The following is a 15,568-nucleotide window of genomic DNA, read 5'->3' as shown; positions in this document are numbered from 1 at the left end:
TTTTCATTTGCAATCATAGTTTAAATGTCATCAAGAATATCATATAATCCATGTTCATCGTCATCTTCAGCTTCATTATTTCCTTCTTCCACAATATTTCCTGCTTGAGTTTCCTCATTTTCCTCTTCTAATGGATCTTTCATGTCTGCAAATCTCCTAAAGTGTCATTTTCCAATCATTCCATATAATGGTGGTTGAGGTTCCTTTGCCTTTTTTGCCATACGTGATTCATTAAAATCTCATTTCCTCAAACCAAATTCTTGCATTGCATCTAGAAGAAATTGAAGAGCATTAATTCTTTGTTGAATAAAATTGCATTGTAGTGGGTCTCTTTCAATCACAATGCAATTTCTTCCTTTTTGTAGGCAACATGCTAGTGTTGTACCTAATCATCAAGTACAAAAACAATAAGTAAATTAGTATAAACACATAAAAACAAAAAATCAAAATATTAAAATTCAATTTTATATAATAAAACTTGCTTGAACCTAACAATAAATCCAAAACCCAATCTCCTTCATTTGAACATAAATATATAAGATAATTAATCAATGTTTGTGGTTTTTTATAAATGTTAACTATCTCTCCTTTTGCATCTTTATCCTCATATGTTAACTTTTTTACGACAGCATCATGAACCAGTACTTGGATATGACTCTTTCCGTCTACTTGGTTTAGAAGAATGGACTTATAGCTACCATATTTTGTCGAACATTCAACATGGATGAACTCACAATCACTTGCAATTGGCTGACCTCTAGAAGAAATAAGATTTGATTTTTTCCTGTAACACGACATAGTAAAATTTCAATCCACTTGTACATAAAAAAAAAAAAAATTACATTAATCAAACCTACAATTTCAATGTCTTACCATGTAAGTTGCATCCTTGAGTTTGATTTTCCCTTGAAGCTTGTTAATAACATTGAAAATTGTGTGTCTGAATGAAATGTCACAAAACTCAAAAGTGGTGATGTTGTGACTTCTTCAAAGCCGGTAACCACTTTATTAAAATCTTGATAAGTGTAAGCCTCACTACCATATTTAATGTTTGGGAAATTGAAACCGTGAGGAATGTCTGCAATAACCAGGGCATATTCCCTTTTTGGAATGAGTTTTGCAATGTCTTCACAGTCACCTTGTATTATTTGATATTGGATAGTGTCCAACCCATTCGAAATGAAATGAGTAAGAGTAGGATCAAGTTCAACATTCCTAAGACACTGCTTTCTTAGCCTTTCCAACTTAACTTTTTCAATGAAACTTTTGAAAGTATTTGGTACTCCATTCGCATCCTTCTTCGACATTTTTAATGAAATAAATAAATATAAGTATAAGTAATATAATAAAATAAAAATTTATATGAATAAAATGAATGTAAAAATCAGCATACCTTTTTGAATGCAAGATAAAAATCTTTAAGTGTTAATGTACAACTTGATTCTGAGTAGTTGAGGTCAACATCATTCCAACTCTCTTCATTAAACATTTTAACCATATGTTCTTGTATTTTCATATAAATCTTATGACTGAATAAATAAAGTAAAAATTGTCAATATAGTGATATGTATAACAAATAATACTAACAATAATATGTTGTATTTAAAGAAAAATTATAATCCAAGAAAAAGTAAAAGTAATTCGACAAACTTACTTTTGAAATTCTGAGCACATTTCCTCCAATGACAATTCACCTAACTTCACACGACATAATATTGATTTGACTAGTTTGTCATCTTTCACACCTTACATTGTTCTCCAAGGCATGATAGTCATATCATCTGGAAGTTGCTTCATTTCAGGAGCTGTCTTACTGTTGGTACGTATTATGGGTTTAGACTTTTTAACCTTCTGATTTTTTATGGAAATATTCTCCCACATTTCGAAAATGTCATCAATCAATTCCCATATCTCCATGTTCTAAATGCCAACTGGAAAATGTTATTTATGCCTCTGAATAGTTCTGAATTTATTTTGCCACCTTTTAATTTGATTCTATCCTCAATTTGATAACCTGTTTCCATGTAGCATTCCTTCCAAAATCTTAAACTGACCTTTGTCTTATCCCCATTACATTTTTCTAAAAATTCATTATGAATAAATTTGCCCCTTTGGACGAAAGGCATACACATTCTATACTCATTATCTGCGTTATGATTCCATGCTAATAATTTTGCCTATGTTTCTGTTAAACCAACATAAATGATGCATTTCGCTATTTCAAAAAGATAGTTTCCACGATATTCCTTGATCAATTGTCTTTTGGCCACTGCTGAATGGTTCCCTCCAATTACATAATATCTGTAGTTAAAACATTGTGTCCTATCAAATGCCTCCTTAGTGAGAACTTGATTTGGATCAATAAGAACCACATAATCCATCACATGTGCATATGGATTGTACTTGAACAATGTTTTCAAATTATGGACATGTAGGTGATGTGCCTTTCTAATTTGATATTGAGATTGTCCTTCATTTGACCTATAGAATTGGGTGACATTAAGCTCAAATGTTTTGCCACTATTAATTAATTTATTCTTCCTCAAGCGATTCCGAATAGAATTTTGTTTTGTTTTCATAATGCCATCCTCTAAATCAGCACTTGGTGTTATGATTTCTTTGTTGCCTTTAGAAATTTCACTTTGTTCTTGATTGTTGCTTATGATTTTAACAGATTCGCCAATTTTTTATTTCTTCTTCTTCCTAGCTAACATATCTTCTTCTATAGAAATAATCTCCTCATCATCAAGTGGAAGAGCGACATCCATGGGCATTTTTCTTTTCGGTGTTTTATTTCTTTTCTCCTTTTCAACAATAGTTCTAACTCCTCCTCACTAATGGAAACATATTTTTGAGCTTCAACTTGAGCTAAAACTGCCACATATTCAAAAGAAACATGTTTACCTTTGTTAGATTGACCTACCGTATGGATTCTTTGTTGATACCCTACATGTACCATTGCAGTGTCATGGATTGTTGATTTTTGCTTCATTTGTTCTAACTCTATATGGAAATTGTTGATCACATGCATAATATTTGGTTGCATATAATAAATACCCTCTAACATCATTGAAAGATTCTCAACAAAATCCTATCAAAGAAAATATAATATGTCAATGATCAATTATTTATAAAAAAAATTATTGATCATTACAATAATACATTACACATAAATATAAATAAGAATACTTACAATGTTGTTTGAAATGTTGGATGAAATTTATTCACACAATGGTGTAAATTCCTCATCTATGTTATACTTGTTCTTTGAGAGACGATATCTAACCTTTTCGTGTGACTTGGGCAATTTTGCAACATAAACAGTGTTTGAATTTGGCACCAAACATATGTCTCGTACTTTGCATATCACCTCATATGGTTCACCTATGTAAATCATACCACAGTATAGATAGGGATGTGTACTATCATCAGATTCAACATCTTTAACATGACATGTAAAATTTGTTTTATTTATTTCACGTGAATTCATCCATTCAGAAATAATCTTTGGTGCACTTGATGGGCCAGTTGGTTGATTTTTACGTTGTTTCTCAATTCTGGTATATTTGGTAGTCTTCAAAGCGTGTCCACCTCGAACTTTAGATGCTGGAATTGTTGTCCTCAATCCAGACATATTCACAAAGACCTTCCTTGATGCCATCTTCCTGAAAAACAAATATATATATATATACATATAAATAAAAAAAACCATATATACTACTTAAAAAAAAAAAATTGACACTATAATTGTTATTTAAATATAAAAGTAAGTTAAATTATATGTAATTTTTAAAAAACATTATAAAGTTTATACCTACAAATTTATAAAGAAATATTTATATACAAATTTTATTTATATATTTTTTTAATTATTAAAAAAATTATTAAATATAAATTAAAAAAAAAAACAATTTTAAATGATTTATATCTATTTTTATAAAAATATAATTATATATTAAATTTTAAATTATTAAAATCAAACAAGTATATATATATATAAACCTTTTAACTTATTAAAATCAACACATATATTGAATTTTAAATTATAAAAATTAACGAATTATACATATAAAAAAAAATTAAAAAAATATTACATATTCAATTTAAAATTATTAAAATCAACAATTATATATATATTATTATTCTTATTTTAATATTATATAAAAAAATTATTAATAAAATTATATTGTTACTTCTCAGTTCAAAGTAAAAATGTGGTGTGAAAAAGATTTAGTAGCTAAAAGAAAATTAAGATATTATAATGAGGTCATCAACCCCACCCTAGAAGATCAAAAGTATCTCTTTGTTTTAACTAGCTCAAGGAAGAAAATTAATATAGCCAAGATTAGAACAAAGTCTCATGAGCTCCATAGTGAAACCGGTCGTTGGGGAATTCCTAAAACACCATGGACGGAAAGGATCTGCCATCTCTGTGAGAATATGAACATCGAGGATGAAAATCACTTCCTCTTAGAGTGTCACACATACAAACACATTACATCTCAGTTTCATAATCTTTGTGGCAATGCTGACCTTCCTAACCTTTTACGATGTCAAAATTATAGTGGGCTCGGGAGGCTTCTCTCCAAACTTTTTGAGCATAGGAATAAAATCTTAAATCAAACTAAATAATTTGTTTCTTTAGGTCCGATAGACCAAAGTTTGGTCTCAATGGACATTAACCACCATCATCATCATTTAAAAATGTACATATAATTTTTCTTTTATTATTTTAAAATTTTATAAATTTTTTATTAATTTTATTTTATATATATATTTTTTTATTACTTTAAAATTTTATAAAAAAATTATTATTAAAATTATATAAAATTTATATATAATTATTTTTTTATTATTTTAAAATTTTATAAAAAAATTATTACTAAAATTATATTACAGTTTTATATATAATTTATTTATTTTTTTAATTTTTTTATAAATTTTATAAAAAGTTTATTATTCAAATTTTATTAAATTTTAATTTTTAATTTTTTTTAAATAACACTAAAATTTTAATTAAAAAAATAAAAAATAAAAAATTGGCCCAACCCTTTGGCCACTAGGTGGGGGCTCGAGTAGGTGGAGGGGCACTACACACAGCCCCCTCCAGTTGCTCGGGCCCTCAATTAGCGGGCAAAGGGCCAGGCCGATTCTTTTCTTTATTTTTTTAATTAAAATTCTAATTATAAATAATAAAAAATTAAATTTAAATTTAAATAAAATAAAATAAAAATATAATTATAATTTTAAATAAAAAAATTAAAATAAAAACAAAAAACAATTATAAAATTTTAATTTTAATTTTAAATAAAAAAAATTAAAATAAAAACAAAAAACAATTATGAAATTTGTTAATTTATGAAGATTTTAGGTAAAAATCACATTGCCAATGTTTGGTCGTTTTGAACCAACCAGTGTGATTCATTTTCAAGACAAATTATAATTATAATTTTAAATAAAAAAATTAAAATAAAAACAAAGAACAATTATAAAATTTTAATTTTAATTTTAAATAATAAAAAAAAATATAAACCATTTTTTTATAAAATTAAAGTTATAATTTTAAATAAAAAAATATAAAATTATAATTATAAGTTTAAATACAAAAAATAAAAAATAAAAACAAAAAAAAAATTATAAAATTATAATTATAATTTTAAATAAAAAAAATTAAAATAAAAACAAAACAAATAAATATAAAAGAGTTGAGACTTTTGTGATCCATAACATGTTTGTGAGAATGATTTTGTCAAAATCACATAGAAAATCATTTGTCGACGTGTTTCGAACCAACCAGTGTGGTTCATCGTCAAGATAAGTTGAATATCAAATCTCAGCCATAAGTCAAATAGAGAATGTAGGTCCTTCCAACAACTATATTTGACTTGGCAATGGATAAAAAAAGACTTCTAATGGCTAGATTTGACTAGGGCCCAGGTGGGAAGGGTCAAGGTTGTTAAAAAGTCTTTTAAATAAATCATTGAAAAAATCTATATTATTAATAATATTATTAATTTAAATTAATATTATTATTCTTATAATTAGTATCAATATTAGGGAATAATTCTATTAAGAATAATATACGAATATTAAAATTATTTTTAATCTTAGGGTAAATCCAACCAATATTTAAAGAGACCATTGTTTTATATAGATGTTAATATTATCATTCTTAACTAAATAAATATTATTACTATTATAAATAATAGTCTAGGGTAAAAAATAGTAGTAATATTATTATTATTAACTTCAAATTAATATTCCTAGGGTAAGTAATCCAATATTACTAATTTATAATGTGAATAATTCTATTAAAAGAATAATATTATTATTACTAACTATGTTACTATTTTTATTATTTATAATTGTTAATGATAATAGGGATATTGTTATAACTTTTATTATTAGGGTAAATTCATTTCTAAAAATAAAAGTGACTTAATGTTAAAAATATATTAATAAGATAATACTAATAATATAATGGTCTAGGATAAAAAATTCATTTATTACTAATTATAAAAATATTTTATTAAAGAGTAAATAAATACAATTAAAACCTATTTAGAGTTTCCGATGGGACTCATGGAAGACGGAGCTCTCGCAGGCGACAAGAATGGCGGACCCTAACTAGGGTTTGACACAGGGTCCCCCTCCCATGGCGACCTGCACCTGGAGTTTCTGGGTTTCGACAGCACTGACGGCCTGTTCATTGACAGCAATTTTGGGATTCACGGAGGCATTTGTCTTATTCTGCGGTCCCCTCCCGGCTCCGGTGGTGCACTGACCCTCCTTTCTTTCGGCTGATGGTTTCCGGATCGATTTCTGTACCAGCTCTCCCTGTACCGACACACAGAATGGGCGATGAAGACTTGGTCGATTATGAAGCGGACCCCACGCCCCACTAGGAAATATGGGCACACTCCAACAGGCCCCTTATGATACCGCGGAGCGTCGCTCTGGGTTTTGAGACAGGTGTGACTTCACAGCAGCGGCATTTGCCGGTATCAGGGAAGAACAAGGCTACTGACTTCAATCCTGCGGATGCTTCACCTCTTGAGTGCCCACCCCTTTCCCCAGCGACGTTACAGCTTCTGGGTACTAGCTTCTTGAACTCGCCTACTCTGGACGCTCCGTTACAGCTTAATAATCGCACTGCATTACCTCTGCCTCCCCAGCCTCCGCCTCCATCTAGCTCACATTCTCCCTCAGTTTCCTTTATGCCGCAGGCCCAACGGCACCCCCTCCACTCTTACCTTCATTTCCCTCCGGGCACTAGCTCCTCGGCTCCTCGCTCCCCGATACGCTCGGGATGCTTCGCTACCACACCAATACCTGTTCGCTCCACGGGCTCTGCTCAGCATAGTTCATCTGATCCCTGTCGCAAACTTCTGAAGGAGACCCCCATCGGCAAGCGTTCTGAAAAGGTGACGAAAGGCAGATGTATGCGAGACATTGACTCGAACTTTAGCGTAATTTTTGGGCCAGAAGCTCCTCTGCCGGATGTGATGGCTGCTTCTCACAAGGTATTGGTAGGCAGGGTTCGTGGTCGCACCTACACTGCGGAGCGACTAAAGGCTTGGGTGGAGGAAATTTGGGGTACACTACTAAAAGAATTACCAGAGGTAATGGTTCTCACCAGAGGCTAGTTTGCCTTACACTTCCACCGACCTGAATACACCCAGTGGATCCTCTCCCAGTTTTGGCACATTGAGCTAGCTCCAGTCCTGCTCAAGCGATGGGATCCTCTTTTTGATCCAGAACGAGAACAATTGGGGGCTGGACCCATCTGGGTTCGCCTACCAGGTCTGCCATGGCAATTCTGGAGCCCATATGCCTTCAAGAGGATCGGGGACACTCTTGGTACATACCTGGAGCACGACAGATCATACGAGAAAACGGGAACTAGGACTATGGCACGCATTCTAGTTTACTTGGACACCAGACCTGGTCTGGAGGGGACTATTACACTACACCATAATCATGTCTCCCGCAAACAGCTACTGGACTACGAAGGAGTCCCATTTCGCTGCCGAAGATGCCATAAAATTGGCCACCTGTATAAGGATTGTCCGTTGATCTCGGGGGTAACTTCCGCGGAGACTAAAGGACCTCGACAGAAGACTAATATGGAACAAAATGTTGGAGCAAACATCTCGACTGCAGGTGATCAGGCACAACAGGAGACTCTTAACAAGAAGGCGGATGATGGTGCTAAGATGAACACTCGGAGGAAGGCAGCGCCCTCATCAGGACCGCCGCGCACACGCTCAAAGACAGCAGAGGATGCTACCAAATCGGCGGAGGCTGCACCTTCTCATTCGGGTAATGCATCCACTCCTATCTGTACTCCTTTTTTTTCTGAAGAATTACAATCGATATTGCACTCTACATATCGGAATTCCTTCTCAGAAAATGTTACTCTCCCTTCCATACTGTGCACCATCGCCCCCCCCCACCCACTTTTTCCACCACCCCCCCCTCCCATAATCCGGCATTGGGTTGTCCTGACTCTCCGCCCTCTCCGGCCGGTTCCGGCTCCCATCATTATCATCTGAGATCCCGGGCTCGTCCTAAACTTCTGGGACTGGGATCATCCCCTGGTCGGCATCGCAAGCAAAAACGCGGTAGACCTTCCAATATCTCCTCTGCAAAGCTTAATGCAGTTGCGGATGTTGCTATGGGGCGACAGTTTACTATTGAACGGGCACTTAGAGCAAATGAGCCCCTGATCTGTGGTTCCCCATGATCTGGCTCTCCTACAACTGCAGGGGACTAGCCAACCCCAATAAACGACTGGCTCTAAAAAGACTCCTGCAAGAGTCTAGATGTGACATCATTTTCCTTCAGGAAACCCTCTGTACTGCCGAGGTGGCAGTGAAAAGTCTTCAAGCTATGCTCCCGGGATGGGTTTTACATGGACTGGACGCCTGTGGCCGTTCTGGTGGTCTTCTCATTGGTATAAACCCCAGAAAATGCAAGCCTCTCTCTGCTTGGGGGGGCAGTGGCTTCCTGGGGATGGACATTATCATGGGCGAGTTGGGCATTCCAATCAGAATCATAAATATTTATGGGCCTAATCAGAATAGACTTGCATTCTGGCAAAATATCTTATCTAGCGGCCATATCACGCAGAATACAGTTATTGGGGGCGACTTCAATTTTTCTCTGGGGGTGGGGGAATCCTGGGGTCATCATGCGCAGTGTGACCCTTTGGCGGAGCAATTGAACATGCTTCTTGATACTCACCATCTTGTGGATATTCCCATGAACAAGAAACTCCCCACTTGGCACAACCAGCGTACCGGAGAGGCTGCTCTGGGAAGGCGTCTAGACAGATACATGATGCATGAGGCATTGATACAATTATTTCCCTTATACAGACAGTGGGTCAGCACTGGGGGACTATCAGATCATCAACCGATCCTACTACAGGTCAGTGACAATAATTTCAAGCCGCGCTCCCCCTTCAAGTTTTTTGCGGGCTTCCTCCAAGAACCAGACTACATCAAGCTGGTTACGGATTTTTGGGTATCCCAACCCCCGCTAAGAGAACAAAGGAAAGCATTGGATTTCTGCGAAAGACTAAAGATACTCAAAGTAAAGACTGAGATCTGGGCAAGTCTTAAGCGGAAAAGAGATGACCAGATTCTGAAGGATACAGAAGAACAGATTGCACTCTTGACTGATGAAAGAGGGGCTGGATATCAAACCGACGCCACAAAAACACTTCTGTGTCAGTTGCTAGGGCAAAAAACGAAGATATTGCAAGAAAAGGAGGAACTATGGAGACTCAGAAGCAGAGCCATTTGGCTCAAAGCTGGGGATAGCAATACTAAGTATTTTCATAACCTCGCAAATGGCAGAAAGGCATCAAATACCATTTGGAAGCTACCAAGGGAACCGGATGGCTGGGCTACCACACACCAGCAAATTGCGAGAATGGGAGTCTCACACTTCAAGAATCTCTTCACGGCTCCAAATACAGTAAATCTTCCAGACATTATCAGACTAGCTGGGAAGTTCCCTCGGTTTGTTGGGCAGGATGACATTGAAGACCTCAGCCAACCGGTTACTACACAAGAGCTGGAAAGTACCCTCAAATGGTTCAAAAAGGATAAGAGCCCGGGACCAGATGGTTGGCCGGTGGAGTTCTATTTGACCTTTTATGAATTGCTGGCAGAGGACCTATTGGCTGTCGTTGAGGAAAGCAGGATTACAGGGCACATTCATCCTCCTATGAACCAGACCTTCATTGCCTTGATACCAAAATCTGATGACCCCTCATCCTTCAATGATTTCCGCCCTATCTCCCTCTGTAACTGCCTCTATAAAATAATTGCCAAAATCATTGCTAACTGCATTAAGCCTATCCTGTCCACACATATCTCTGCGGAACAATTTGATTTCCTCCAAAACCGCCCCATACAAGAAGCCATTGGCACTGCCTAGGAAGCCTTACACTCCATCAAGCTGAAGAATCTGAAAGGTATCTCATTAAAGATTGACCTTGCAAAGGCTTTTGATAAAGTGAATTGGCTCTACCTTAAGATGATCCTCACTCATTTGGGATTTCCCCACTTGTTCATAAATTGGATTATGGGATGTGTTTCCTCTGTTTCCTTTGCTATACTTATCAATGGTGCAGCCTCGGACCGCTTTAATATAACTAGGGGGATCAGGCAAGGCTGCCCCCTTTCCCCACTACTCTTTCTCATTGTTATGGAAGGATTGAGTAGGCTCATTGCCGAAGCAAAAAGGAATGGAGATATCAGCGGCCTCAAAATTACCGAACAGTTCTCTCTTACCCATTTACTATTTGTTGATGACATTTTAATCTTCCTTAATGGAAGCATGCGAGACATAATTGCTTTAAATGATATATTGCTACTCTTCTGTAAAGCCATGGGCATGGAAATCAACAGGGACAAATCCACCAGATCTATGATGCGATGTTCTCAACAGGAAACTCAGCTGGCGACCCAACATTTCCCCTATATGGAAAGTCCAATGATGGAAGGTATCAAATATCTTGGATTTAGATTGCGGCCGGATGGATACAAAGTGGCACACTGGTCTTGGCTCATAAATAAAATTGAAAAAAGAATTATATGCTGGCAGCATCGACTACTGTCAAAAGCCGGTAGACTACTACTGATCAAATCTGTTCTTGAGGCTACCCCTGTCTACTGGATGTCACTCACTTGGATTCCAAAGGGTATTCTTCAAAAAATCCAACAAATATGTAACAGGTTCCTGTGGAATGGCAACAAAAAGGGAAAGATTTTTGCCTGGACCAGATGGTCCCTTGTATCCTTGCCAAAGAGATGGGGCAGATGGGGAATTAAATCTCTCTCTGATTTTGCACTAGCCTTAACAGCGAAACAGGGTTGGTCACTCATCAAGATGGACAGCTTATGGGCGGAAGTAATTCACCAAAAATATATCTGGCCTTCCAACATTATTGAATGGCTTCGCAGACCCACTTGGAATCACCTTGGCATATCCGCGATCTGGAGGGCCACACTAAAAGCTATGCCTCTGATTCGGGATAATCTGCTTTGGAAAATTGGGAATGGTGCACAGGTCCGCATTGGACTAGACCCTTGGCCTGGTTCAGGGAATGCTCATCTTCTGCCAGAAGGCTTGATCCGACATCTCAACAACGCGGGCATTAAATATCTGGCTCAAATCGGTGATCCCCATAGAACCACTATTTTTACACAAGCCTGGGTCACGGATCCGCAATGGCATACACTTGATGATTGGTCTACACATTAGCAAGGATACATACAGGCACTCACGGAAACACACATTAAGCTTCATGAGGAGGATGATGAACTCATTTGGGCGCCAGCTAAATCGGGTTCTTATGCACCAAAGCTCGGCTACCTAAAGCTTATTGAAGCTAAGAAACCTGATATCTTAAAAAACTGGTGGCGAGATATCTGGCAGCTACAAGCACAACCTCGGGCCAGACTACTTATGTGGAACATAATCGCTGACAAGCTTCCTACTGGAGCCAATCTTAGGAAGCGTGCTTTCAATGGACCAACTTGGTGCGTTCTTTGCAAAAAAGAGGAGGAAACAACACCTCACTTATTCCTTACCTGTGTCGTCACTAAGGAAATATGGCAACAAGTCACTCAGGCCCTCAACATTAGCACAGTCTGGCACGGTGCTGATATACCCTCTGCCTGGGATCATTGGTGGTCTGTCGTGCCTTCAGAAAAGGCCAAGAACCTACCTCCGGTGGTGTCCTGGTATATATGGAACAAGCGCAATGCTATTATCTTTGAGGATTACAGAGTCAACTGGCAACTTCTTCCGCCATCCATCTACGTGGCCTATACGGAAATCCCCTTTGAGAATAAAAACATCACTCCCAGACACATTCTGCCTGAAATCATCAACAAGGATATACCTTGGGCCTATTTCGACGGTGCAGCCCCTGTGCATGGATGTGGGGGGGGTATTGTTTTTCATCTCTCAGAAACTCATTTTTATCACCTGAGATTGGGACTTGGAACGGGCTCAAACAACCATGCTGAGCTTATCACTCTGAGACATCTCCTTTTCTTTGCTCTTTCCAAACAATGCCGACAAATACAAATATTTGGGGATTCAAAGATTGTGGTTGATTAGGCAAACAATAAATCTATATGTCATGCATATTCTTTGAAACACATCTTGGAAGAAATTGTTTTTTTAAAAACACATTTTGACCAGATCATTGTTTGTCATATCTACAGGGAAAGAAATGCGCTTGCTGACCGGCTCTCGAAAGAAGCGGCGGATTGGCCTATAGGAGACTGGATGATTGAAGAATACACTCCTGAAGGGATGCACAGGTTCTACCACCGACCATATATTGAAGACCAGCAACGGGGGGAAATCCCCCCCATCTAAAACTTTTTTGATATACATGTTATTTATATTTTTGTTTATACACAACATTGTAATGATCAGCACTATACTTCTTCTTACTGCATGAGGGCTCATAGACCTCAACTCTGTATTTACGGACATATGTGAGATAATGTTTTGTACATATTTGGATGGATACAGTTCCACCGTAACCACAGCTACACTTACAGGATATTTCATTGATAACTTTTTTGTACAGTGGATAATCCACACTTCTGCATATGCTACGGCATCAACAACATGTAATCTCTATTATCATCTTTTTAATAGAAATTACGAACTCTATTTTCCTGGGAAAAAAAAAAATACAATTAAAACCTGATCTAGGGAAGATATAAGATAACAAAGGACAAAGGAAATCTAAAGGAACCAAAAGGCCAAGGAAAGGAAAAACGATGAACGGGATGAAGAGGCTAGGAAGAAAGGGCTGGGATCCAACAACTACTAATCTTCCATCCATCATCCCTATTGAGATTATTAGGCCTTTTCTCGATTTCAAGGGCTTCCCTAAATTTTCAATGGTGAAACTGCCCAACTTTCGCAATAGCACAAGCCTCTTCGATACAAACATTATGCTTAGTCTTCTCGGAATGCTCTGTAAGGGTAGAGGACATAGCCCTCCCATGCTTTAAGTCTACCGAGTGCTCACTAATCCTCTGATTAATAGAACGACCAGTCACTAATGTATGGGATCCCACAGGAACAGGGAATGACACAGACACCTTTCATGTCATTAAGGAATTTAGACTTCTGTGATCCATAACATTGTTTAGATGACCTTTCATGTCTTTAGGGTCGACAGGATCTTTAACAGATCGCAGGGAGCTACGGATGGTATTAAGAGGTCTAAAGGTCGAGGGAACATTGTGATTCTTAAGAATCCTAGCAATCCTATCAGTGGTCCCTTGGATGTAAGGGAGTTGAACCCCCAAGCCCCGGTCTTTAAGATCTTTGTGGACTGAAGGCTCCTTTCGGGCCTTGAGGAAGGATTTCTAACCCAGGTGTTTATTGTAACCATTTTTAACGAAGACATCTAGGAGATGAGCCTTCTCCTTTCTCAAGCTCTTGTCATCAGAGATTCTTAATGCACATGTAGCAAGCGTGTTGAGAATGCCCAACTTTTGAGCAGGGAAGTGATGGGAGCTAGCGTGGAGATATTGATCAGTATGAGTCTTTTTTCAAAATACCTGGTGGGAGAAGGAACCATCATTATTCTTAGAGATGGGAACATCAAGGAATGGAAGAAAACCATTGACTTCCTTTTCCATAGTGAATTTAATGGCAGAGGACTGATTATTGAGATGACGGAAGAAAAGATCCAACTCATCATGACCATGAGAACACACGACACCCGTGTCATCTACAAATCTCTTCCATAACTTTAGTAAGAGACAGGCGGAGACCAAAGATTTGGACTCAAAATCCTCCATAAAAAGATTAGCGACAATAGGGGACAAGGGGGAGCCCATGGCAACCCCACAGGTTTGCTGATAGAACTCTCCTTCGAAGCTGAAAAAGGTGGAAGTAAGACACAACTCGACTAACTGAGCAGTATCTGGGTCAGTGAGCTTGTTCATAACCTTCATGGCCTCATTGATCGGAATACAAGTGTAAAGGGAGACCACGTCGAAGCTCACCAGAATGTCCTCGGGGTCAAGCTTTATTCTCTTAAGATCATCAACAAACGATGCAGAGTCTTTGACGAAGGACTCTGTGTGGCCAACCAAGGGTCTAAGCTTCAAGGCGAGGAATTTGGCAAGGAGGTAAGTAGGACCACCTATGGTATTGACAATAGGTCTCAAGGGAACCCCCTCCTTGTGGATCTTTGGAAGGCCGTAGATCCTAGGTGTAATGGGGTTGCTCTCTATGAGTTTCTGGGATAAAGGATTAGTGGAATTACAAGACTTGATCGCAAGAGCTACTGCTCTAGAAACCTTCTTAAGAGGATTCTTGGAAAGCTTTTTATAGCTTCCACTATTGCAAAGATGATCTAACATCTTGTTGCGGTAATCTTCTCTGTCAAGGATGACGGCTGCCCCTCCTTTATCAGCTTTCAAGACTACGACATCGTGATTCTGGTTTAAGGTTTTGAGAGCCTCAAACTCAGCCTTGCTGATATTACTTCGGGGAGGTTTTGCCTTCCTCAGGGCCATGACACAATCTTGCCTAATCGTGTCCTTAGTTTTATCAGGAAGGCTCTTAATACCAAATTCCACGTCGCAGATGATGTCTTCAACCGGAATTTTCTTAGGAGCTAAGGCAAAATTAAGACCCTTACCTAAGAGACTGAAAATAGATGGGGGAAAGGAAAAGCTGGACAGATTGACCACTTTATTGCTAGGAGGAAGAGGGCGAGAATATCTTCCACGATTATGATCAAGGTTATGATTGTTGTTATTAATACTAATATTGTAATAATTATTTTTATTGTTACTAAGAAGAATAATAATAATAATAATAATAATAATAATATTATTATTATTATTATTATTATTATTATACTTTATTATTATTATTATTATTATTATTATCCTTGTTTATACCATATACATTACTAAAATTAAAATTCTCACCATTATTATTCACTCCACTATTACGAGAATCACCACATAAAGACCTAACAAAACTACCATCGATGAGATCC

At 37.2% G+C, this 15,568-nt stretch overlaps 1 protein-coding gene across 1 annotated transcript; it reads right to left on the bottom strand.

The window, feature by feature from the left end:
* Window positions 1-13,439: 13,439 nt before the first annotated feature.
* LOC149199596 (uncharacterized) lies at window positions 13,440-15,077 on the bottom strand. Its single transcript, XM_089400630.1, has 2 exons — window positions 14,562-15,077; window positions 13,440-13,646 (listed from the first exon to the last, which is right to left on the bottom strand). Exons 1-2 carry the CDS (start codon window positions 15,075-15,077, stop codon window positions 13,440-13,442), a joined length of 723 nt encoding a protein of 240 aa, XP_089256756.1.
* Between the last annotated feature and the right edge of the window lie 491 nt (window positions 15,078-15,568).

This window comes from Pinus tabuliformis, chromosome 2_1, assembly GCF_031772625.1.
Source record: "Pinus tabuliformis cultivar Carrire ecotype Pingquan chromosome 2_1, CPIR1, whole genome shotgun sequence".
Taxonomy (NCBI): Eukaryota; Viridiplantae; Streptophyta; class Pinopsida; order Pinales; family Pinaceae; genus Pinus; species Pinus tabuliformis.
The sequence above is the reverse complement of the archived record's forward strand: the minus strand, read 5'-3'. Positions and strand labels throughout refer to the sequence as shown.